General features: G+C 40.9%; 1 protein-coding gene and 5 non-coding genes across 6 annotated transcripts; 1 reads left to right on the forward strand and 5 right to left on the reverse strand.

The window, feature by feature from the left end:
* The first annotated feature begins 773 nt into the window (after window positions 1-773).
* Window positions 774-6,308, forward strand: LOC149644068 (uncharacterized). Its single transcript, XM_089850489.1, has one exon. It carries the CDS (start codon window positions 774-776, stop codon window positions 6,306-6,308), a length of 5,535 nt encoding a protein of 1,844 aa, XP_089706615.1.
* A 1,931-nt stretch (window positions 6,309-8,239) lies between these two features.
* TRNAI-GAU (transfer RNA isoleucine (anticodon GAU)) lies at window positions 8,240-8,312 on the reverse strand. Its single transcript has one exon. It is a non-coding gene; the product is annotated as a tRNA-Ile (tRNA).
* A 1,394-nt stretch (window positions 8,313-9,706) lies between these two features.
* Window positions 9,707-9,779, reverse strand: TRNAR-UCG (transfer RNA arginine (anticodon UCG)). The gene has a single exon. It is a non-coding gene; the product is annotated as a tRNA-Arg (tRNA).
* A 221-nt stretch (window positions 9,780-10,000) lies between these two features.
* On the reverse strand, window positions 10,001-10,073 carry TRNAN-AUU (transfer RNA asparagine (anticodon AUU)). Its single transcript has one exon. It is a non-coding gene; the product is annotated as a tRNA-Asn (tRNA).
* A 3,066-nt stretch (window positions 10,074-13,139) lies between these two features.
* Window positions 13,140-13,212, reverse strand: TRNAK-UUU (transfer RNA lysine (anticodon UUU)). Its single transcript has one exon. It is a non-coding gene; the product is annotated as a tRNA-Lys (tRNA).
* Window positions 13,213-13,726: 514 nt separating this feature from the next.
* TRNAN-AUU (transfer RNA asparagine (anticodon AUU)) lies at window positions 13,727-13,799 on the reverse strand. Its single transcript has one exon. It is a non-coding gene; the product is annotated as a tRNA-Asn (tRNA).
* Window positions 13,800-23,758: the final 9,959 nt, after the last annotated feature.

Raw genomic sequence — 23,758 nt, forward strand, 5'->3', positions numbered from 1 at the left:
CCTTTAACTAGTTCAAAAAACCCTACCACAAATTCTCAACCTTTAATCCGAACTACCCCGCCTACTTCTTTCAAAAACATCTCAAACTGTCCCTCTTTTTTTTAACCCTTTCTCCCTACCTATAGCCATGTTCAAAAAACCCTACCACAAATTCTCAACCTTTAATCCGAACTACCCCGCCTACTTCTTTCAAAAACATCTCAAACTGTCCCTCTTTTTTTTAACCCTTTCTCCCTACCTATAGCCATTGCAAGTAGTGGAAAGTTTTGTAAAATGTTCCTCAAAGTGTACCTTATTTTTTTATAACCTGTATGCCCGCTAATCGGCAGAATTCTCTCGGAGCCCGAAGTAAAAGGGCTGCTCACCAAAGAGCACACAAAAAATAAAATGTTTGTTGAAATCAAAAGTTGCCTTATCTTCTAAATTTTTTCAGTCGGTTTAAAAGATAAGATGAAATCAAGTCAAATTAAGCTCTTCCAGCTAAAAAATTAAACTAAAAAATTAAATTAATTCCCCTAATCGGAAAAGTTCGGAAAACAAAAGAACAAAATCTACATGGTGCCGTCGAAACGCCGGGATTACGAACAAAATTACCTTTAGATTAAAATTAAGTGCGATTACTAATCAATCGAGTACGGTTAAAATCAACCGGGAAAATTAAACGTGAGAGGGTTATTAAACAACCCGCGGTTCAAAACATTAAATTAAAGTAACAATCGGTTCGAAATTAAAGTGAAAATCAAGGACTAAAGGAACAGTATCAGTGAAAAATAATGGCGGACGAAAATCCGACGGATTATAATGCTTCGGCGAGCGGTAAAAACGCCGAAGGGTCGGGTAAAACAAACCCACCGAAAAAATCAAACGCAGCCGTGGAGTTTGTCAAATTCAAGGCGCTGAGAACACCGGCTCGCACTAATCTAACAAAAGCTACTAAAACAATGGATCAATTATTGAGCGATCAAAATACACCAATCGAAGAAATCGAGGACCAGCTAACGCTCATGCTAACAAGGGAAGCAAACCTAATTCAGCTGGACGAATCAATCCTGGGACTAATGACCGACCCGGACGTTATAGAAAAGGAGGCGACGGAAATAAACAGTTATTACGAAAAATACAACTTCAAGTCATTGAAGATCAAGGCCCAACGCATCGTAAGGAAGGCCAACGGAGCCAACGCTTCGGCAACGGGATCAGTAAATTCATCAAAGGACACGGCCAGCAACATTACCGTCGTCAGGGAGGAAACCAGCAGATTACCGGCGTTAGTCCTACCTAAATTCTCAGGGGACTTCACGGAATGGGCTGGATTCTGGAGCCGTTTTGAAACCACCTTTAAGGACAAGCCGAAAACTAGCAAGGTAGAAATGTTTAATTATTTGTATTCCTTATTGGATGGTGAAGCCAAAGAATCCTTATTTGGCATGAAAGCTAGTGACGAAAATTATGATGAGGCAGTTAAAACTTTAAAAGAGAGATTTGATAGAACAGATTTAGTTATCCATACTCATGGAAGACGATTAATGAATTTAGAGCCCGTGTCGGACTCGAGCGATACTAAAGGCCTACGTAATTTATGTGATAAAATACAATTAAATGTAAGATGTTTAAAAGGTTTAGGAGTAGATGCTACCCTAAGTGGCACATTTATTTGCCCCCGTTTAATTGAATGCCTACCTAAAGAAATAAGGTTGGATTATAGTAAAAAGCATGCTAAAGATGGTGATTGGAATTTAAAAGCCTTCACCCAGTTTTTACAAAGTGAAGTTGAAGGTCGCGAAACGTGCGCGTTACTCGGTCTTAATGAATCGAAAAACAAAGAAAGACCACGCCACCAAGAATATCGCCGCGAAAACTCATATCAAAATAATCGTTACGAAAACACGCGAAACAACAACACCCTAGCGACCAACGGGCGAAATTATGTACCAACGTCAAACGCGCTTATCACCAACGTTACACCGCGAACCGTATTCTGCATTTTTTGCAAGAACACTGAGCACGCGTCATTTAATTGCAAGAATTACACAATGGAAGAGAAAAAATCGACTCTGCGCGATCAGAGAAGATGCTTTATCTGTTTGAAGCCAAGTCACGACGCCAGGAGATGCGATTCTCACTATCAAAATTGCCGAATTTGCAGCAAAAGGCACAATCAAGCCATCTGTGAACAAAATGAAGCCCACAAAAAGGAGCCAAACAGACCCGCAACCACAAGCGAAACGCAAAACATAACCACAAATACCATCTTCGACTATGAGAGAAGAAACGTTCTCTTGCAAACCGCCCAAATTTTGATTAAAAATCCAGATTACCCAAGAAACGAAGGGTCAGAACCTCTAAAACTGGTTTTAGACAACGGAAGTCAAGGCACGTTCGTACTGAGCGAGGTAGCGGAAACATACCAGCTTCCGGTCGTAGGAGAGACAACCGTTTTGGTTAGCGAATTTGGAAACCAGGCCGCCGTGGAGAAAAAGAGAAAAATCGTGAGGCTAACCGTTGAAAACCTCTCGGACCCTGGAAAGAAGATCGAGGTGGAGGCCGTCGCAGTGCCATTCATTTGCCGCGCGCAAACACAAAACTGCCAAGAGATTAGAAATTTTATAGAGAAAACGGGAGTGGTACTGGCGGATGATCCAAGAAAAGAAGGTCCAAGTTCCTCAAAGATTAGCCTATTAATCGGAGGTGACTACTATTGGGACATAGTAAGTGGAAAAACGGAAAGACTTCAAAACAAACTCGTAGCCATGGATACTATCTTTGGATGGACCATAGAAGGCCCAATGAGCTCACCCCAAACCAACGTCAAAAGGGTTGAAGTTAGCAACAATTTAATCACCGTGATGACAACTAAATGTCAAGATGCCGACCTGACGAAAATCGTTCAAAATTTTTGGAATCTTGAATCCATTGGAATTCAAGCGAAGCCTGAAAAATTATCAGAGGGATACGACGTATTGGAAAGGTTTGAGAGAGACGTCCAATTTAATCAAGAAGAAGGGCGTTATGAAGTTAAATTCCCATGGAACACGGAAAAGGAAATCCTACCCGATAATTTACCAATGGCGACCAAACGCGCTACCAGCTTAGCCAAGAGATTTAACAATAATCCAGATTATCACCAAGCCTACAAGAAAATTATCAACGAACAACTCGAACTTGGAATCGTAGAACCTGTACCGGAAACAGAACAAACAAGCAAGCCGGGCACGTACTACATGCCACATCAAGGTGTCAGTAGAGCAGATAGTACGACCACAAAATTACGAGCTGTAATGGACGGGTCCGCCCACGAAAATGGCCTCCCGTCACTTAACGATTGCCTATCAAGTGGACCAAATCTCAATCCGGATTTGCTCTTGCTACTTCTCAGCTTTAGAACGTACCCAATCGCCATAACAGCCGACATAGAAAAGGCATTTCTACAAGTATCTCTAGCTAAAGAAGAACGTGACACTTGCAGATTTCTATGGGTCAAGGAAGAAGCAAATGGAAAGGTTTTGGAGAACGACTTCACCGCTCTGCGAATGAAGCGCGTTCCATTTGGCGTCACATCAAGCAGTTATTTGCTCGCCGCTACGATCAAGCATCACATTTTAAAATACGAAGTCACCGACAAAGAAGCCGTAAACACTCTTAATACCAAACTATATGTCGACGATCTAGTTGGTGGAGAACACACGATCGAAAGCGCATTCTCACTCTCAAAACGAATGTCGGAAATTCTAAGCGACGCAAAAATGAACTTGAGGAAATGGCAATCCAACTCGCCAGAATTACGTAAGATGTGGGGAGAAGCCGCTGCTACCCCTAACGCAGTCACGAAATTTGAGGTTCAAGCACCAACTGATCAAAAAATCTTAGGACTACAATGGAATCTAGTGTCTGACAGTTTTAGTTTCGACTTATCAAATCTAATCGAAATTTTAAAGGACATCAAACTGACTAAACGATACGCACTTAGCGCCGTATCCCAGATATTTGACCCCATCGGGATCCTAACCCCCTTTACCATCAGGGCGAAATTCATGCTACAGCAGCTATGGGAGAAGAAAACCAAATGGGATGAACAATTGAGCGGAGAAATCGCTAACGAATTCCAGAAATGGTGCAAAGAGCTAAGCGATCTAAGAAAATTTAAAATCCGACGACACTACTTCAAAGAAATCCCAACCGAAGATATCAAAAACAAACAAATCCACTGTTTTTGCGACGCGAGCAAAAGAGCGTACGCTGCAGTAGTATACGTGAGGTACGAGACGACCAAAGGAGAGATCGGTGTAGCCCTAGTAACATCAAAGGCGAGGGTATCGCCACTTAAGATGATTGACCCCTCGGAAAATGAGCTATCGCTACCGCGGCTGGAGCTTATGGGCTGCCTACTAGGCGCACGCCTTGTAAATAATATCAAAGAAATTTTCGGAGATGAAGAAGTTGAAACCTTCATGTGGTCCGACTCAACTATCGCGCTACACTGGGCCAAAGGATCAACCAAGGCATGGAAGCCATTCATCCAAAACAGAGCGGTAGAAATTCAAAAATTATCTAACCCGAAAAATTGGCAACACTGCCCAGGGAGTCAAAATCCCGCGGACATCCCCACTAGAGGAGCAAAGGTCGAAGAATTAGAAAAAAGCGAGTTATGGTTAGAGGGCCCTACCTGGCTCAAATTAAGTAAATCAAATTGGCCCGCGGACAAATTGCCAGAAATAAATCTGGACTTAGTTGAAAAAGAAAAACGGAAGCTGATACTCATAATCAAGCAAAAGGAAAAGACAGGAATCAGTCAAATTATTGACTTAAATAAATGGAATGATATGGACAATGTCCTTAGAATAACGGCTTACGTCTACAGGTTTTTAGACTACGCTAGGAAAATGAAAATTAACACGGGAGTAATCAAGACAGAAGAAATACACATGGCAGAAAATACATGGATAAAATGCGTCCAGAAAGAGGACTTTGGAGAAGAAATAAAATCGTTGGAAAATAATGGGAAAATAGAAAAAACCTCAAAAATCGCGGATTTAAGACCAATCTTAAATGAAAACAAAATTCTATGCGTGGGAGGCAGATTAGCAGAATCCAGTCTTGCCTATGAAATAAAACACCCAGTCATACTAAGAAAGGAGCAAAGATTAGCCAGATTAATCATGGACAGGTGCCATCACCAAATGATGCACGGAGGGATACAAAGTACTCTGACGCAATCGCGGGAATCGTATTGGATATCCGCCGGAAGACAACTTGCAAGAAAAACAGTTAAAGGTTGTTTACAATGTAGAAAAGCCGGAGCAAAACCTGGGGACGCCCCCACGGCCCCCCTTCCGAAGGACCGAATCGAACAAACGCAAAGTTTTGAAATAGTAGGAATCGACTTCGCCGGACCTCTTTACGTCAAAATGCCGGGTGGCGGCGTGGAAAAATCTTACATCTGCCTTTTCACGTGCGCCGTGACCAGGGCGATACACTTGGAGCTAGTGACATCATTAAAAACGCGAGAATTTTTATTGGCACTCACACGTATGATCTCAAGGAGAGGGATACCGCGAAAAATCTATTCGGATAACGCGAAAACCTTCAACCGAGCTAACAAGGATTTAGAAAAAATTTGGCAAAATCTAAAAAGCGATGAAGTCTTAAACTTCTACGGGAAAAAAGGTATTTCATGGCATTTTATAGTCGAGAGGGCCGCCTGGTACGGTGGATGGTGGGAGATATTGGTCAGAAGTACCAAATCTATATTAAGAAAAAACTTGGGCCAAGCATCTCTTACTTATGTAGAGATGGAGACTATACTCACGCAAACTGAAGCTGCCATAAACTCAAGGCCAATCACTTATGTGACAAGTGAATCTAACGATCCCCAACCCTTGACCCCCTCTCACTTTCTTATCGGAAAACGCATAACTAGCCTACCCCCTCAAGTAATTAAAAATGAAAATGTACCTAAAACCCAATTAGAATTAAATAACAGACAAAAGTATCGCTCCGCTCTAATGACCAGATTGTGGAACAAATGGAAAAAAGAATACCTATTAGAACTCAGATCTGCTCATAAAATTAAATTAGCTAAAAATGAATGTAAAATTAAAATTGGAGATGTAATGATGATACATGAAGACAATGTAAAAAAGCATTTATGGAAATTAGGCCTAGTGACAGAAATTTTCGAAGGTAGAGACGGGAAAATTAGATCATGTATGGTTAGGACCTCAAATGGAAATTTAATTAGAAGGCCAATTCAGTTGTTGTACCCTTTGGAAATTGACGCGATCTCTGTACACAAAAATTTAAATGACTAAAATTTAAATATCAATCTAAAATTCTTAAAAAATTTAAATAAAATGTAACTAATTAAATTGTCAAAAAGAAAAAACAACATTTAAAACCAATTATCAACTGGAAATACTATCGTATTTCGGGGCGGAGTGTAAATAATTCTGTGTATTTTATAATTATTTTTAAATTTGATGTAAATTTATTTCGCTATCCCTTTAAAAAAAATTGTAACACGATCCCTTTAACTAGTTCAAAAAACCCTACCACAAATTCTCAACCTTTAATCCGAACTACCCCGCCTACTTCTTTCAAAAACATCTCAAACTGTCCCTCTTTTTTTTAACCCTTTCTCCCTACCTATAGCCATGTTCAAAAAACCCTACCACAAATTCTCAACCTTTAATCCGAACTACCCCGCCTACTTCTTTCAAAAACATCTCAAACTGTCCCTCTTTTTTTTAACCCTTTCTCCCTACCTATAGCCATTGCAAGTAGTGGAAAGTTTTGTAAAATGTTCCTCAAAGTGTACCTTATTTTTTTATAACCTGTATGCCCGCTAATCGGCAGAATTCTCTCGGAGCCCGAAGTAAAAGGGCTGCTCACCAAAGAGCACACAAAAAATAAAATGTTTGTTGAAATCAAAAGTTGCCTTATCTTCTAAATTTTTTCAGTCGGTTTAAAAGATAAGATGAAATCAAGTCAAATTAAGCTCTCCCAGCTAAAAAATTAAACTAAAAAATTAAATTAATTCCCCTAATCGGAAAAGTTCGGAAAACAAAAGAACAAAATCTACAGTGGGCTCGAACAAACAACCTTTCGGTTAACAGCCGAACACGCTAACCATTGCGCCACGGAAGCTTAAGCAAGAATAGTCTTCAAGTATTGTGGAGAAATATTTCCTTTTTACGTTACTTTTAAGACTTCAAAACAACGATCTCGGGTGGGCTCGAACCACCAGCCTTTCGGTTAAAAGCCGAACGCGCTAACCATTGCGCCACGGAAGCTTAGGCAAAGAAAAATCGTCAAGTATTGTGGAAAAACATTTCCTTTTTACGATACTTTTAAGACTTCAAAACAACGCTCCCGGGTGGGCTCGGACCATCAACCTTCCGGTTAACAGCCGAACGCGCTAACCATTGCGCCACGGAAGCTTAAACAAAGAATGATCGTTAAGTATTGTGGAAAAACATTTCCTTTTTACGTTACTTCTTAGACTTCAAAACAACGCTCCTGGGTGGGCTCGAACCACCAAACTTTCGGTTAACAGCCGAACGCGCTAACCATTGCGCCACGGAAGCATAAGCAAGAATTATCTTGAAGTATTGTGAAGAAAGATTTCCTTTTAACGTTACTTTTAAGACTTCAAAACAACGCTCCTGGGTGGGCTCGAACCACCAATCTTCCGGTTAACAGCCGAACGCGCCTGCAAAGCATTGCGCCACGGAAGCACAGGCGAAGAATGATCGTCAAGTATTGTGGAAAAATATTTCCTTTTTACGTAGACTTCAAAACAACGCTCCTGGGTGGGCTCAAACCACCAACCTTTCGGTTAACAGCCGAACGCGCTAACCATTGCGCCACGGAAGCTTAAGCAAGAATTATCTTCAAGTATTGTGAAGAAATATTGCCTTTTAACGTTACTTTTAAGACTTCAAAACAACGCTCCCGGGTGGGCTCGAACCACCAACCTTCCTGTTAACAGCCGAAAGCGCTAACCATTGCGCCACGGAGGCTTAGGCAAAGAAAAATCGTCAAGTATTGTGGAAAAACATTTCATTTTTACGATACTACTAAGACTTGAAAACAACGATCCCCGGTGGGCTCGAACCACCAGCCTTTCGGTTAAAAGCCGAACGCGCTAACCATTGCGCCACGGAAGCTTAGGCGGAGAAAAATCGTCAAGTATTGTGGAAAAACATCTCCTTTTTACGATACTTCTAAGACTTGAAAACAACGATCCCGGGTGGGCTCGAACCACCAGCCTTTCGGTTATCAGCCAAACGCGCTAACCATTGCGCCACGGAAGCTTAGGCGTAGAATGATCGTCAAGTATGGTGGAAAAATATTTCCTTTTTACGTTACTTCTTAGACTTAAAAACAAAGCTCCTGGGTGGGCTCGAACTAACAACCTTTCGGTTAACAGCCGAACACGCTAACCATTGCGCCACGGAAGCTTAAGTAAGAATAGTCTTCAAGTATTGTGGAGAAACATTTCCTTTTTACGTTACTTTTAAGACTTCAAAACAACGCTCCCGGGTGGGCTCGGACCACCAACCTTCCGATTAACAGCCGAACGCGCTAAGCATTGCGCCACGGAAGCTTAGACGAAGAATGATCGTTAAGTATTGTGGAAAAACGTTTCCTTATTACGTTACTTCTTAGACTTCAAAACAACGCTCCTGGGTGGGCTCGAACCACCAACCTTTCGGTTAACAGCCGAACGCGCTAACCATTGCGCCACGGAAGCATAAGCAAGAATTATCTTGAAGTATTGTGAAGAAATATTTCCTTTTTACGTTACTTTTAAGACTTCAGAACAACGCTCCCGGGGGGGCTCGAACCACCAGCCTTTCGGTTAACAGCCGAAAGCGCTAACCATTGCGCCACGGAAGCTTAGGCAAAGAAAAATCGTCAAGTATTGTGGAAAAACATTTTCTTTTTACGATACTTCTAAGACTTGAAAACAACGATCCCGGGTGGGCTCGAACCACCAGCCTTTCGGTTAAAAGCCGACCGCGTTAACCATTGCGCCACGGAAGCTTAGGCAAAGAAAAATCGTCAAGTATTGTGGAAAAACATTTCCTTTTTACGATACTTCTAAGACTTGAAAACAACGATCCCGGGTGGGCTCGAACCACCCGCCTTTCGGTTAACAGCCGAAAGCGCTAACTATTGCGCCACGGAAGCTTAGGCAAAGAAAAATCGTCAAGTATTGTGGAAAAACATTTCCTTTTTACGATACTTCTAAGACTTGAAAACAACGATCCCGGGTGGGCTCGAACCACCAGCCTTTCGGTTAAAAGCCGAACGCGTTAACCATTGCGCCACGGAAGCTTAGGCAAAGAAAAATCGTCAAGTATTGTGGAAAAACATTTCCTTTTTACGATACTTCTAAGACTTGAAAACAACGATCCCGGGTGGGATCGAACCACCAGCCTTTCGGTTAACAGCCGAACGCGCGAACCATTGCGCCACGGAAGCTTAGGCGAAGAATGATCGTCAAGTATGGTGGAAAAATATTTCCTTTTTACGTTACTTCTTAGACTTCAAAACAAAGGTCCTGGGTGGACTCGAACCATCAACCTTTCGGTTAACAGCCGAACGCTCTAACAATAGCGCCGCGGAAGCTTAGCAAAAAATGATCATCAAGTAATGTGAAAAAATATTTCACTTTTAAGTTACTTCTAAGACTTCAAAACAACGCTCCCAGGTGGGCTTGAACCACCATGCTTTCGGTTCGAAGCCGAACTTGCTAACCATTGCGCCATGGAAGCTTTGGCGAAGAATGTTCGTCTAGTATTGTGGAAAAATATTTCCTTTTTACTTTACTTCTTGGACTTCAAAACAAAGCTCCTGGGTGGGCTCGAACCACCAATCTTAGGGTTAACAGCCGAACGCGCTAACCATTGCGCCACGGAAGCTTAGGGAAAGAAAAATCGTCAAGTATTGTGGAAAAATATTTCCTTTTTACGTTACTTCTAAGACTTCAAAACAAAGCTCCTGGATGGGCTCGAACCACCAACCTTCCGGTTAATAGCCGAACGCGCTAACCATTGCGCCACGGAAGCTAAAGAAAAGGATGATCGTCAAGTATTGTGGATAAATATTTCCTGTTATCGTTACTTCTAAGACTTAAAACAACGCTCCTGGGTGGGCTTGAACCACCATCCTTTCGGTTAACAGCGGAACGCGCTAACCATTGCGCCACGGAAGCTTAGGCAAAGAACGATCGTCAAGTATTGTGGAAAAATATTTCCCGTTTACATTACTGCTAAGACTTCAAAACAACGCTCCCGGGTGGACTTGAACCACCAACCTTTCGGTTAACAGCTGAACGCGCCAACAATTGCGCCACGGAAGCTTAGGCGAAGAACGATCGTCAAGTATTGTGGAAAAATATTTCCTTTTTACGTTACTTCTTAGACTTCAAAACAACGCTCTCGGGTGGTTCGAGCCCACCCGGGAGCGTTGTTTTGAAGTCTAAGAAGTAACGTAAAAAGGAAATATTTTTCCACAATTTTTCGATTAATAGCCGAACGCGCTAACCATTGCGCCACGGAAGCTAAGGCAAAGGATGATCGACAAGTATTGTGGAAAAATATTTCCTTTTAACGTTACTTCTAAGACTTCAAAACAAAGCTCCTGAGTAGGCTCGAACTAACAACCTTTCGATTAACAGAGGAATGCGCTATCCCATTGCGCCACGGAAGCTTAGACAAAGATTGATCGTCAAGTATTGTGGAAAAATATTTCCTTTTAACGTTACTTCTAAGACTTCAAAACAGAGCTCCTGAGTAGGCTCGATTTAACAACCTTTCGGTTAACAGCCGAACACGCTAACTATTGCGCCACGGAATTTTAGGCAAAGAATAATCATCAAGTATTGTGAAAATATTTCCTTTTGACGTTACTTCTAAGGCTTCAAGACAAAGCTCCTGGGTGGGCTCGAAGCACCAACCTTCCTGTTAGCAGCCGAACGCGCTAACCATTGCGCCACGGAAACTTAGGCGAAAAATGATCGTCAGGTATTGTGGAAAAATATTTCCTTTTTACGTTACTTCTTAGACTTCAAAACAAAGCTCCTGGGTGGGCCCGAACCACAAACCTTCCGGTTAACCGCCGAACGCGCTAACCATTGCGCCACGGAAAATTAGGCGAAGAATGTTCGTCAAGTATTGTGGAAAAATATTTCCTTTTAACGTTACTTCTAAGACTTCAAAACAAAGCTCCTGGGTGGGCTCGAACCACCAACCTTCCGGTTAACCGCCGAACGCGCTAACCATTGCGCCACGGAAGCTTAGACGAAGAATGATCGTCAAGTATTGCGGAAAAATATTTCCTTTTTACGTTACTTCTTAGACTTCAAAACAAAGCTCCTGGGTGGGCCCGAACCACAAACCTTCCGGTTAACCGCCGAACGCGCTAACCATTGCGCCACGGAAGCTTAGACGAAAAATGATCGTCAAGTATTGTAGAAAAATATTTCCTTTTTACGTTACTTCTTAGACTTCAAAACAACGCTCCTGGGTGGGCTTGAACCACCAATCTTCGGGTTAACAGCCGAACGCGCTAACCATTGCGCCACGGAAAATTAGGCGAAGAATGTTCGTCAAGTATTGTGGAAAAATATTTCCTTTTTACGTTACTTCTTAGACTTCAAAACAAAGCTCCTGGGTGGGCCCGAACCACAAACCTTCCGGTTAACCGCCGAACGCGCTAACCATTGCGCCACGGAAGCTTAGACGAAAAATGATCGTCAAGTATTGTGGAAAAATATTTCCTTTTTACGTTACTTCTTAGACTTCAAAACAACGCTCCCGGGTGGGCTTGAACCAACAATCTTCCGGTTAACAGCCGAACGCGCTAACCATTGCGCCACGGAAGCTTAGGCAAAGAAAAATCGTCAAGTATTGTGGAAAAACATTTCCTTTTTACGATACTTCTAAGACTTGAAAACAACGATCCCGGGTGGGCTCGAACCACCAGCCTTTCGGTTAACAGCCGAACGCGCTAACCATTGCGCCACGGAAGCTTAGGCGAGGAATGATCGTCAAGTATAATGGAAAAATATTTCCTTTTTACGTTACTTCTTAGACTTCAAAACAACGCTCCCGGGTGGGCTCGAACAACCAACCTTCCGGTTAACAGCCGAAAGCGCTAACCATTGCGCCACGGAAGCTTAGGCAAAGAAAAATCGTCAAGTATTGTGGAAAAACATTTCATTTTTACGATACTTCTAAGACTTGAAAACAACGATCCCGGGTGGGCTCGAACCACCAGCCTTTCGGTTAAAAGCCGAACGCGCTAACCATTGCGCCACGGAATTTTAGGCAAAGAAAAATCGTCAAGTATTGTGGAAAAACATTTCCTTTTTACGATACTTCTTAGACTTCAAAACAAAGCTCCTGCGTGGGCTCGAACTAACAACCTTTCGGTTTACAGCCGAACGCGCTAACCATTGCTCCACGGAAGCTTAGACGAAGAATGACCGTTAAGTATTGTGGAAAAACATTTCCTTTTTACGTTACTTCTTAGACTTCAAAACAACGCTCCTGGGTGGGCTCGAACCACCAACCTTTCGGTTAACAGCCGAACGCGCTAACCATTGCGCCACGGAAGCTTAGGCGAAGAATGATCGTCAAGTATGGTGGAAAAATATTTCCTTTTTACGTTACTTCTTAGACTTAAAAACAAAGCTCCTGGGTGGGCTCGAACTAACAACCTTTCGGTTAACAGCCGAACACGCTAACCATTGCGCCACGGAAGCTTAAGCAAGAATAGTCTTCAAGTATTGTGGAGAAATATTTCCTTTTTTACGTTACTTCTTAGACTTCAAAACAAAGCTCCTGGGTGGGCTCGAACTAACAACCTTTCGGTTAACAGCCGAACGCGCTAACCATTGCGCAACGGAATTTTAGGCAAAGAATAATCATCAAGTATTGTGGAAAATATTTCCTTTTTACGTTACTTCTAAGACTTCAAAAAAAAGCTCCTGGGTGTGCTCGAACCACCAACCTTCCGGTTAACCGCCAAACGCGCTAACCATTGCTCCACGGAAGCTTAGACGAAGAATGACCGTTAAGTATTGTGGAAAAACATTTCCTTTTTACGTTACTTCTTAGACTTCAAAACAACGCTCCCGGGTGGGCTCGAACCACCATCCTTTCGGTTAAAAGCCGAACGCGCTAACCATTGCGCCACGGAAACTTAGGGAAAGAAAAATCGTCAAGTATTGTGGAAAAACATTTCCTTTTTACGATACTTCTAAGACTTCAAATCAACGCTCCCGGGTGGGATCGAACCACCAACCTTTCGGTTAAAAGCCAAACGCGCTAACCATTGCGCCATGGAAGCTTAATCAAGAATGGTCTTCAAGTATTGTGGAGAAATATTTCCTTTTTACGATACTTCTAAGACTTCAAAACAAAGCTCCTGGGTGGGCTCGATTTAACAACCTTTCGGTTAACAGCGGAACGCGCTAACCATTGCGCCACGGATTTTTAGGCAAAGAATAATCGTCAAGCATTGTGGAAAAATATTTTCCATTTACATTACTGCTAAGACTTCACAACATCGCTCCCGGGTGGACTCGAACCACCAACCTTTCGGTTAACAGCCGAACGCGCCAATCATTGCGCCACGGAAGCTTAGGCGAAGAACGATCGTCAAGTATGGTGGAAAAATATTTCCTTTTTACGTTACTTCTAAAACTTCAAAACAACGCTCCCGGGTGGGCTCGAACCACCAACCTTTCGGTTAATAGCCGAACGCGCTAACCATTGCGCCCCGGAAGCTTAGGGAAAGAATAATCGTCAAGTATTGTGGAAAAACATTTCCTTTTTACGATACTTCTAAGACTTCAAAACAACGCTCGAACCACCAACCTTTCGGTTAAAAGCCAAACGCGCTAACCCTTGCGCCACGGAAGCTTAAGCAAGAATGGTCTTCAATTATTGTGGAGAAATATTTCCTTGTAACGTTACTTTTAAGACTTCAAAACAACGCTCCCGGGTGGGTTTGATTCACCATCCTTTCGGTTAACATCCTAACACGCTAACCATTGCGCCACGGAAGTTTAGGCGAAGAATGTTCGTCAAGTATTGTGGAAAAATATTTCCTTTTTACTTTACTTCTAACACTTCAAAACAACGCTCCCGGGTGGGCTCGAACCACCAACCTTTCGCTTAACAGAGGAATGCGCTATCGCATTGCGCCACGGAAGCTTAGACAAAGATTGATCGTCAAGTATTGTGGAAAAATATGTACTTTTAACGTTACTTCTAAGACTTCAAAACAACGCTCCTGGGTGGGCTCGAACCACCAATCTTCCGGTTAACAGCCGAACGCGCTAACCATTGCGCCACGAAAGCTTAGGCGAAGAACGGTCGTCAAGACTTGTGGAAAAATATTTCCTTTTTACGTTACTTCTTAGACTTCAAAACAACGCTCCTGGGTAAACTCGAACCACCAACCTTTCGGTTAGCAGCGGAACGCGCTAACCATTGCGCCACGGAAGCTTAGGGAAAGAATAATCGTCAAGTATTGTGGAAAAACATTTCCTTTTTACGATACTTCTAAGACTTCAAAACAACGCTCGAACCACCAACCTTTCGGTTAAAAGCCAAACGCGCTAACCCTTGCGCCACGGAAGCTTAAGCAAGAATGGTCTTCAATTATTGTGGAGAAATATTTCCTTTTAACGTTACTTTTAAGACCTCAAAACAACGCTCCCGGGTGGGCTTGAACCACCATCCTTTAGGTTAACATCCTAACACGCTAACCATTGCGCCACGGAAGTTTAGGCGAAGAATGTTCGTCAAGTATTGTGGAAAAATATTTCCTTTTTACTTTACTTCTAAGACTTCAAAACAACGCTCCTGGGTGGGCTCGAACCACCAATCTTCCGGTTAACAGCCGAACGCGCTAACCATTGCGCCACGGAAGCTTAGGCGAAGAACGATCGTCAAGTATTGTGGAAAAATATTTCCTTTTTACGTTACTTCTTAGACTTCAAAACAACCTTGTGCCTTCGCCCCACCTTCCGCGATTTCTACTTCCGACTCCATTTCCCTATAGCTTTCGAACCAAGCTTTATTATTACAAAAGTGGTGGGTTGCCCCGGTGTCGAGGACCCAATCTTCTGTACTCTTGACTACAATTAGTGTTGAGGCAAAAAATTCTTTCCTTCCGTCCCTTTTACTTTCCCTTGTCTCAGTTCGTTTATATTGCCTCGTATTCCGACAATCTCTAGCGTAATGTCCCTCTTCATTACAATTGTAACATCGTCTAGGAGTTTCTTGTCTTCTAGATCTAGATGTACTTCTATGCCTACTATTATGACGCCCTCTGGATTTGTTTCTTGCCAAAGAAGAAAAACCTGCCTGTGTTTGCTCCTTGAACTCGGCTACTTCTAATCGTTTTTGTCTATCATGTTCCGCTATTAGTAATGCCTTCACATTGTCAGGGTAAAGTCCGAGTCCTTCCAATGATACGCTAACGATGATACTTGATTATATTCAGCAGGTAATTTAACAACATTTGAAATGCGATTTCTTCATTTGTGAGTGATAGGCCTGCGTCAATAAGTTCTTCTGCAATACTGGTAATTTTCGCCAAATGTGATGCCATTGATTCCTTATTAGAATATCGGCATTCTAGAAACGCCTCTCGCAACTCTGCCTTCCTCGCCTTTGATTTGGGTTCATAAATTTTAGCAAGCTCGTCCCACGCCCCTTTTGCTGTCTTTTGTTTCGCTATCAACCTTTTATTTGAATCGCTAATGGCTAGGGTTATTTTCGACAACGCTCTTTCGTTTCGTCTCTGATATGATTCCTTTTCCGTTGCCGTGGCCGTGGCTGTGTTTGCTGGCTCTACTACCGTACCCTCAACTATGCCCCATAATCCAAAATCTAGCAAAGCTGCTCGGATATTCATTTTCCATGAGTCGTAATTGCCATCTCGTAATTTACGAAATGAAAATGAATTATTCGAAGCACCATACTCCTCTTCGTCGTCGGACATCTTAACTGATTACTAATATCATATATTCTATTGTCTTATATAAATTGTCTTATACTCATACCATACTACTATTATTCTTATTGTAAGTAACGTATAGTTATTGTCATTGTTCAAGAGTCTCCTATCACAGTCTTATTTGTTGCAATTCGTTACCTTGTTAATCTTCAATCTACAGTTGAACCTTACTCCAGTCAATGTCACTCCTAGGTCACGTGTATCATCCTTGTTGCTCGCTTTCGGTTATGTCCGTTCCTGCTTTCATCATGTCCAAGGCCCGATTTTTGTCTTGTATATCGCACACGGATACTATCGCCTCAATGTTCCCGACACATGCTGGTTTGCTATTTGGCTACCGTAGATGAACTCCGCGATGTTATAAATTCTAACTCACCACTAGATTATTGGTAACCACGCTATGCTACCATGTTGAATTGTTATGTTAACGTTACCAATAATCATAGCCGACTTTGCATTAAATTAGTTTATTAATAAAGTTAATATAAATGATTATCTCTAATTAGTACATAACTGTCGCGGTTATTTAATACGTTATTCCACCGTATAATAGTTATTATATATATCTTTCATTTCATTAATACACGAACCGGCCTCAACACAGGTTTTCTTTCTAGTAACTTGCTTAACCATCGTGTAGCAGCCGACAGAAAAATAATTGACCTCCTTATCACATCAGTGTTACAAGTATAGATTAGATAACAAGAATTGATGCCTACTGATAAGAATAGATAAGGAAATACTTTTAGAATATTGACCTATTATAACAGTCTCGGGCGCACGCGCTTGGCTTTTCCGCTAGATACCGTGAGTGACGTAGCGAGGAGAAAAAGCCGCCAAATATTTTCTCCGCAAATTTGCTTTTTCCCCCAAAATTCAAGTTTTCGAAGTGTTTTTTCTGTGTTTTCCCTCATATTTAAATATTTATTAAGTATATTTTTGGAATCAGAAGAGTTTAAACTCTCAAAAAAGTAAGGTTTTTTTAAATTTGAGATAATTTTTAAATCAGTTCGGTATTCCTTTAATAAATTTTCCATTTAAAATCATATTCCATGACAAAAAGTATAAAACTAAATTCGCTTACTGGTTTTTCGCGTCAGCGTTTGAAAAGTGTATGTGCGTTCAGCAACCACTACCAAGTACTAGGTTTAGTGCCGGATTGTAATTTTTATACGGAACCGGTAACGGAATGGTACACCTAGCTGAACGTTCTTAATGAAACCAGGCAATACGGTAAATTTAGTTTCTACATTTATAAACCTTTCTCCGTGGTTTTAAAGCAAAAATATAAGACAAATCAAACAACAACAGTCAGACTTACAATATTTCTTCTTTTTTCTCGAATAACGACTTATATAGCAGGAAACAATCACAACTACGTAATAATTTTAAAAGTGGCGGTATAGCAAGTTTGTCCTGTTTCAAGCGACATCTCTAGAAAAAGGTGTTAGTACAGACAATATATGCATGTAGTAGTCTCTAGTATAAGCTAGACATGTAAATCATAAAGCCATTGTCATAGCCTTCTCAATAAAGCCTAATACTTTTGCTCATTAACTTAAATATATTTTATTGACTTTCAAATATAACATGGTGTCAGAAGTGTGCCATTAGTTTCCGCATTATTTTGCCCAGTGTTCGCGCAATTGTTTTTTGCCGTCTCCACCTCTAGCGTCGTACTCGTTCCAAACTGGCCAAGGCTTCACGTTCCCATTGTTTTCCGTTGTTGCGTCATATTTCAATATGGCTCAACCAACCATCCCTGCTAACCCAGCCCCGACATTTCAAGTTAGTTCTCTGGAACCATATTCTTTTTCTACACCGGGTGAGTGGTCTCGGTGGATAAGGCGTTTAGAACGGTTTCGCACCGCGACTGGCCTCAGCAAAAATTCAGAAGAACAAATAAGTGCTCTTATTTATATGATGGGGATCAGGCCAAAGACATCCTTCTGCCATTTAACATGTCAGCAGCTGATGCCAAGATTTACGCCACAATTTTGGCCAGATTTGAAGGACATTTCGTTCTCGAAAAGAACGTACCATACCTTCGTGAAGTTCGTGCCCGTTTCTTCTCTCGTTTTCAAAAGGAGGGTGAAATTGAAATTAGAACCTCTCCGTGACATACGTCACTCGGAGAGGTAAAAATAAAAGGAGACAAACAAGTGATAACATGTGTTAATACTTTAATTTATTTAAAAACCAAATGAAAGATAAGTTTTAATTGTTCATCCAACTGAATTTGAACAGGTAATAATTGCCGATAAGCAAAATATCTAGAACGCATAAAAATAAAATCGTCACCAGGCTTAGTTTTCAGGTCACTTGAAGCAACAAAATCCTCGTAATGGCCTGCCTATCTTATTTGAAAGCTGAATGCCTACTCATGAATGGTATATCCTCATTTTCGTCACTAGTGTCGTCTACATAAGCAAGTGATGTCCAACTAAGGTTTTTTTAATTTGGCCCCAGTTGAGTATTTATAGCCCGCCGAGGTAATTCTACGGGCCCACCTATAAGTTGGCCTTAAAGATGAGATCAAAACTTTTATGGAAGAGAAAGGAAAGGAAGTGGCAGAATTTAATGATGAAAAATGGATTTGTGATTTTGCCTTTCTAAATGAGCTTAACTCGCGTATGCAAGGCAATAACCAACTAATCAGTTCTATGTTCGAACATATCACGTCTTTTGAAGTTAAACTCAGATTGTGGGAAAATCAGTTGAAAGTCAAAAATTACATTAACTTTCCCACATTATCGGGTCTGAAGCGCGTCATTACCCCCCAGGAATACCCAAAATTAGTATCGAGGCTTAGAGAAGAATTTTCACTTCGATTCCAGGATTTCAGAGAAAACAAACTATTTCTCGATATCTATTCACGTCCGTTTTCTCAGGATGTTGAATCTGTACCACAGAACCTACTAATGGAAATTATTGACATGCAATGTGATTCAAGACTGAAAGAAAAATTCAACAAAACGGAGCTCATTGAGTTCTACAAACGTATGTAACTAATGAAAAATATCCAGAAATTCGCGAAAACGCTCTATTTATGAGCTCACTGTTTGGTAGAACATTCATTTGTGAGCAAGTGTTTTCAAGAATGAAACAGACCAAAAGCAAGGGTAGAAATCGATTGTCGAATAGTCATCTTGAAAATTGCCTGCGTATTTCAACTTCTAAACTGGATTCCAATATTGATGAGATAATTAAACAAAAGAAATGTCAGGTTTCTCACTAAAACTGGTAAAAACAATGGTAAAATTTATCAAATAAATGAAAAATGGTGAATTTTTATTGTGTGGCCCGCTTGATGGTCTCTAATTTTGAATTTGGACCACCGCGAATAAAGGTTGAACATCCCTGACATACGCGAAGTAGGCTGGCCCAACCATATCTAAATCTAAACGATTCAGTTGAAATTTTCTCCAATCCACTACGCATTCCAAATCCGGTGTTAAGGGTAATGGTAGCATTGAAAATTTTAAGATAATAAACCCGCACATTTTGGCTATATTCGATTCAATGGGACATGCGTTCTAATGGGATTCGGCCCAATGGGCCAGCAGCGGATAGGCAATTGAAAAGGGAGCTAGGTTTGGTTAGAGCAACGCCTGACACTAGCGCTGTGGCAGCGGATATTGGAAGTTTTTCACCAAACCCTAGTAAAATCCGCGCCATTTTGTTGTTTGAGGAGTAGAGGTCTAACAAAATAATTTTTGTAAATATCACTCTGGTATTGTTTAAAAAGTTTTGTTTAACTTTAAGCAAAAACGGATTTATGTAAGAAAAACGTTGAACGTAGCAAATTCCCTACCCATCCTCGACTACTACTGTGTATGTGATGCTTATAATTTCAAAACTCGCGCTCGCCATCTATCGGCCTTATTCTCTTATATTTTGGGCTTTAAATATATATACTGCATAAGGCAAGTAAATATTAATAATAACTTATAAATGTACTACAATAATAATTTGAGTACAAAGAAAGAAAAACCAGATACTTAAAGTGAATATTTAAAGAAACATCAATTATTTATATATTCTTAACTTTAAAACTAAATTCCACTAAATCTGGAGTTATATCGCATTGTTGTCCACTTTGTTTTTTACCACTGGCGCCATTTCGAAAAAATAAATAAAAAATTACTTAACCACGAAAATAGAGATAAGAATGACACTTTCGACCACTAGAAGTCGCTATATACAAAACTTGTGGGTGGAGTTTAAAATATAAGCAGACGAAGTTTCTCAATAAAGTATGCAATGATGGTCCTAGAGGCTAAAGATATGAGCCGACGTTCTTAGTACATAAATCCGTTTTTACCTCTCCGAGTGACGATGACGTCACGGAGAGGTATTACACTGGACGTGTGGGTGTATTAGCCGGTCACCGGGTTCGCAGTTGGCATATCAGAGCAAACGTGTTCGCAGTTAGTAGTTTTTGGCTTCTACTCCCAACGTTAGGATCAAGAAGTGCGTGGCGATCGGCTAGGGTTACAAGAAACGTCTAGCCTCCCAATTGCAGGGCTTCAACCAAAAGTTCATGCAATTGCGGATTTATTATCATTTATTGTCAATCAGTCGCCTTATATACCCTAAATTTCCAAAAATTGTTAAAGAGGCTTACGCTAGAATTCAAACGTCAACAACAGCTATGTTTAAAATTATTTTAGGAATTAAGTTTCTTAAAATGACATCAGTAGAATTACGTTAAACTACTGACGACTAAAGTAATTAATATCAATTATATTTTCGTAATTATTTAAGAATAACCTCTTAATTGCGTCTCGAATCGGAGAGGTTTATTTTGGTTTACCAACTTGTATATTGATATATTTATCAATATTGGTTAAGCTTAAGATTAATCATAGTCCTCTTCTTGATGTTGAGCCTCTCTCTATGTTCATTTGCAGTGTCTACAAATTGAAGAACAGACTGGACCAGTTTTACGGCATTCACATTTCAATTCGCAGACTTCCTTGCATTTACGAGAGATCATCTGCAAGAGCTCACCTGGAGCAGGTTGTAGAGTGGTAATGATTGGTTTGAGTTCAGAACTTCAGATCCTACCTGTCTCCAACCCAGGGTTGGCACGCTGGTATCCAGTCCGGTTTTATCCACCTGGATTAAACCGGTTTAAACCACGATGAAAAAGCCAGTGGATTTTTCAAAACATAATAAAAGAGTACAGTGCAGTCACCATAAAGTGAGATGGAAGGAAACGTTTGACCCACATGCCTTTACCTCTTTATTTCAACGAAATGGTCGATTCCCATATGTTGTGGGTTAGTTTGACGCGCCCTTCTCCCACTGCCCATCCGAAACTCGTGATACTGAGTTGAATTTTTCGCAACGCTATATTTTTGGGTCGGACCGCGCATTTAGAAAAATCTTTATCAGACCCTGTCCTATTGAAGATCACAAAAAGCCTACCCGGGCCCGACCCTAGCTGCCCTTTTCAAGACCACAAAAAGCCTACCCGGGCCCGACCCTAGCTGCCCTATTGAAGATCACAAAAAAGCCTACCCGGGCCCAACCCTGCCCCATTGAAGATAATAAAAATGTCTACCCGGGTAGACGGAATGATAACCCTACCCGACTCGACCAGCAAAACATTTTAAGTAATTTTCTAACTAAACCACACCTAGGATTTTCCGACCCGATATGGGTCGGGTTGGATTGAAAAATCCTGATTAAATCAGGGGCCCTACTCATCTCTAAGGAAATGTCTATAGTTTTATCAACTTTTATGTACAATAAAAATTATTCTCAATTAGACGGTCTAGCAGAAGACAACTAGCGCGCTAAATGTAAAAAGAAGTGCTAAAATTAGACACTAGAGAGTAGTTTAAAAAAAAGCCAGATAAATCCAATAAAATCCGGTTTAAACCTGCAAAAAACCATACCAGTGGCTTTTTCAAGAAAAATCCGGATTTTTGCCCACCCTGCTCCAACCCCATTCTCTAGCATTTAGGCTGCTTCAAAGGCACGTTAGAACTTGGTGATAAACTATTTGAATGCTGCTTTGCTGTCGCACTTGTTGGTGGAAGAGAAGCTAATTCAAAAGCTCAATTCTATAATCTTCATTTAAAGTATACACTTGGTTATGTAAACTTCGTTTCACACGCTTGAACTCAACTTTAGCCGTATTGACAAGTGTGGGCGAACAATGGTATATATTTAAAGATTAGGTTTTATGATGATACAAAGGCTGTTTTACCCTCTCCCGTTCTAAACATTATAGCTCAGGTCAGAATAGAAACAAAATTTGTCAGTAATAGGAACTATATGCTTAATTTTGGAAATGTATTCTGAAAATAGAAACCATAAAAACTTTAAATCTCCAATTTTTTATATGAGTCTAATCTTCAGGGTCAAATTGTGAACTTCCGGTTAGTTGTAGGGCAAAATATGTTTATAGATGAATTATGTGTTTGAAGGTATTCTACAAAGGAAGCCTAATAACGTGTTAATTGGCTAAGTAAAACCGGAGTTATTAAACGTTTTTTCGATTTTGTCCGCCATTTTCCAATATGGCGGAAATTCCTCCAATGGGAGAGTGTGGGAGACCACACCACGTTAAAGAGCGCCCAAACATCTATAAGATCTGAAATTTTCCGCTTTGTTTCAATGTGTTCCGGGTTAAAACCTATTTTTCCTGTACTATATCGCCTTTTTATAAATTTCAAGCTGTTTTAGGTTTGGGAAATGGTTTGAAAATGATATTTACCATGTCCGGTTTTGTTATATACTTAGAGTTACTTCAACAATTAAAAAAACAACGCTTCTTATAGTTAACCATGGCAGAAATTCAAACATGACCTTCCCATTCCAGTTCAAAGCCGGTTTTTAAATTTGACGTAAGCGCGCGGACACCACGACGGTTGGCAGAGTCAGCGCCGGAGAGACGAGTTTAGCCACGAAGCGAACGAACGTGCCTATTCACTTTAATACAGCCTGTCAAGTTCCCTCCTCCCTGCCAATCGATCTTGCCCGCTCGGACCGGTATTTATATACTTTCGTTCTCTCTCCTACTATGTCTGGAACCCTCTTTCACCAAGCGGCTGTAGAGGAAGAAGTATAGTATCGGGCTGGCATGCCGTAGGTCCCGCGTTCGAATCCCGGTGAAGGTGGAGAAAAAAAAATATTATGAATTTAAAAATCGTTGACAAAAAAATTATGGAGCTAGCGCCACCTAGAAGTGGTTTTACGAAGTACTATTTAAAAATAACGAACGAAACATCTTCTTCTCCTTCTTCTTCTTCTACACACCATGTCAAACTAATAGCCCATTCTTCGCCTAAAGCTACAATCAAAAGAGCTACGGTCAGAGAGCTATTCCGAATACCCTTGCCTGAAATTAAGTATTTAATTATAATTAAGCTTTAACGAGGCTTACAATCTCCTTGAGTTTTCCTCGAGTTTTTCCAGGCTTGTATGAACTCCGCATATTTTATCGGAACATTGTTATTCGTTGCTGCAAAAGTTGTAAAACCCTACGCCATAAGAAGCATGGTGGCTGTACACTTTAACAATCATTGGGAGTAGAAAGATACGATAGACCACCCTCAACAAGACCCAAGAACAATTTTTGAAACAACGCAAAATTGAAACAAGACGTTAAGGGTTTAAATAAGCTTTGAGTACTTGAATTAAAGGTCAAGATTGGTTTGTCTCCTTTGTTAAGAGGAATTCACCTCCGTACCCACGAAATTAA

Source organism: Phalangium opilio, unplaced genomic scaffold (genome assembly GCF_054372755.1).
Source record: "Phalangium opilio isolate 3A_F unplaced genomic scaffold, DU_Popi_V2 ptg000091l_1, whole genome shotgun sequence".
NCBI classification, from domain to species: Eukaryota; Metazoa; Arthropoda; class Arachnida; order Opiliones; family Phalangiidae; genus Phalangium; species Phalangium opilio.

Excerpts from the sequence above, each read along its gene's own strand:
- LOC149644068 (XM_089850489.1), top strand. The coding sequence starts at position 774 with ATGGCGGACGAAAATCCGACGGATTATAATGCTTCGGCGAGCGGTAAA.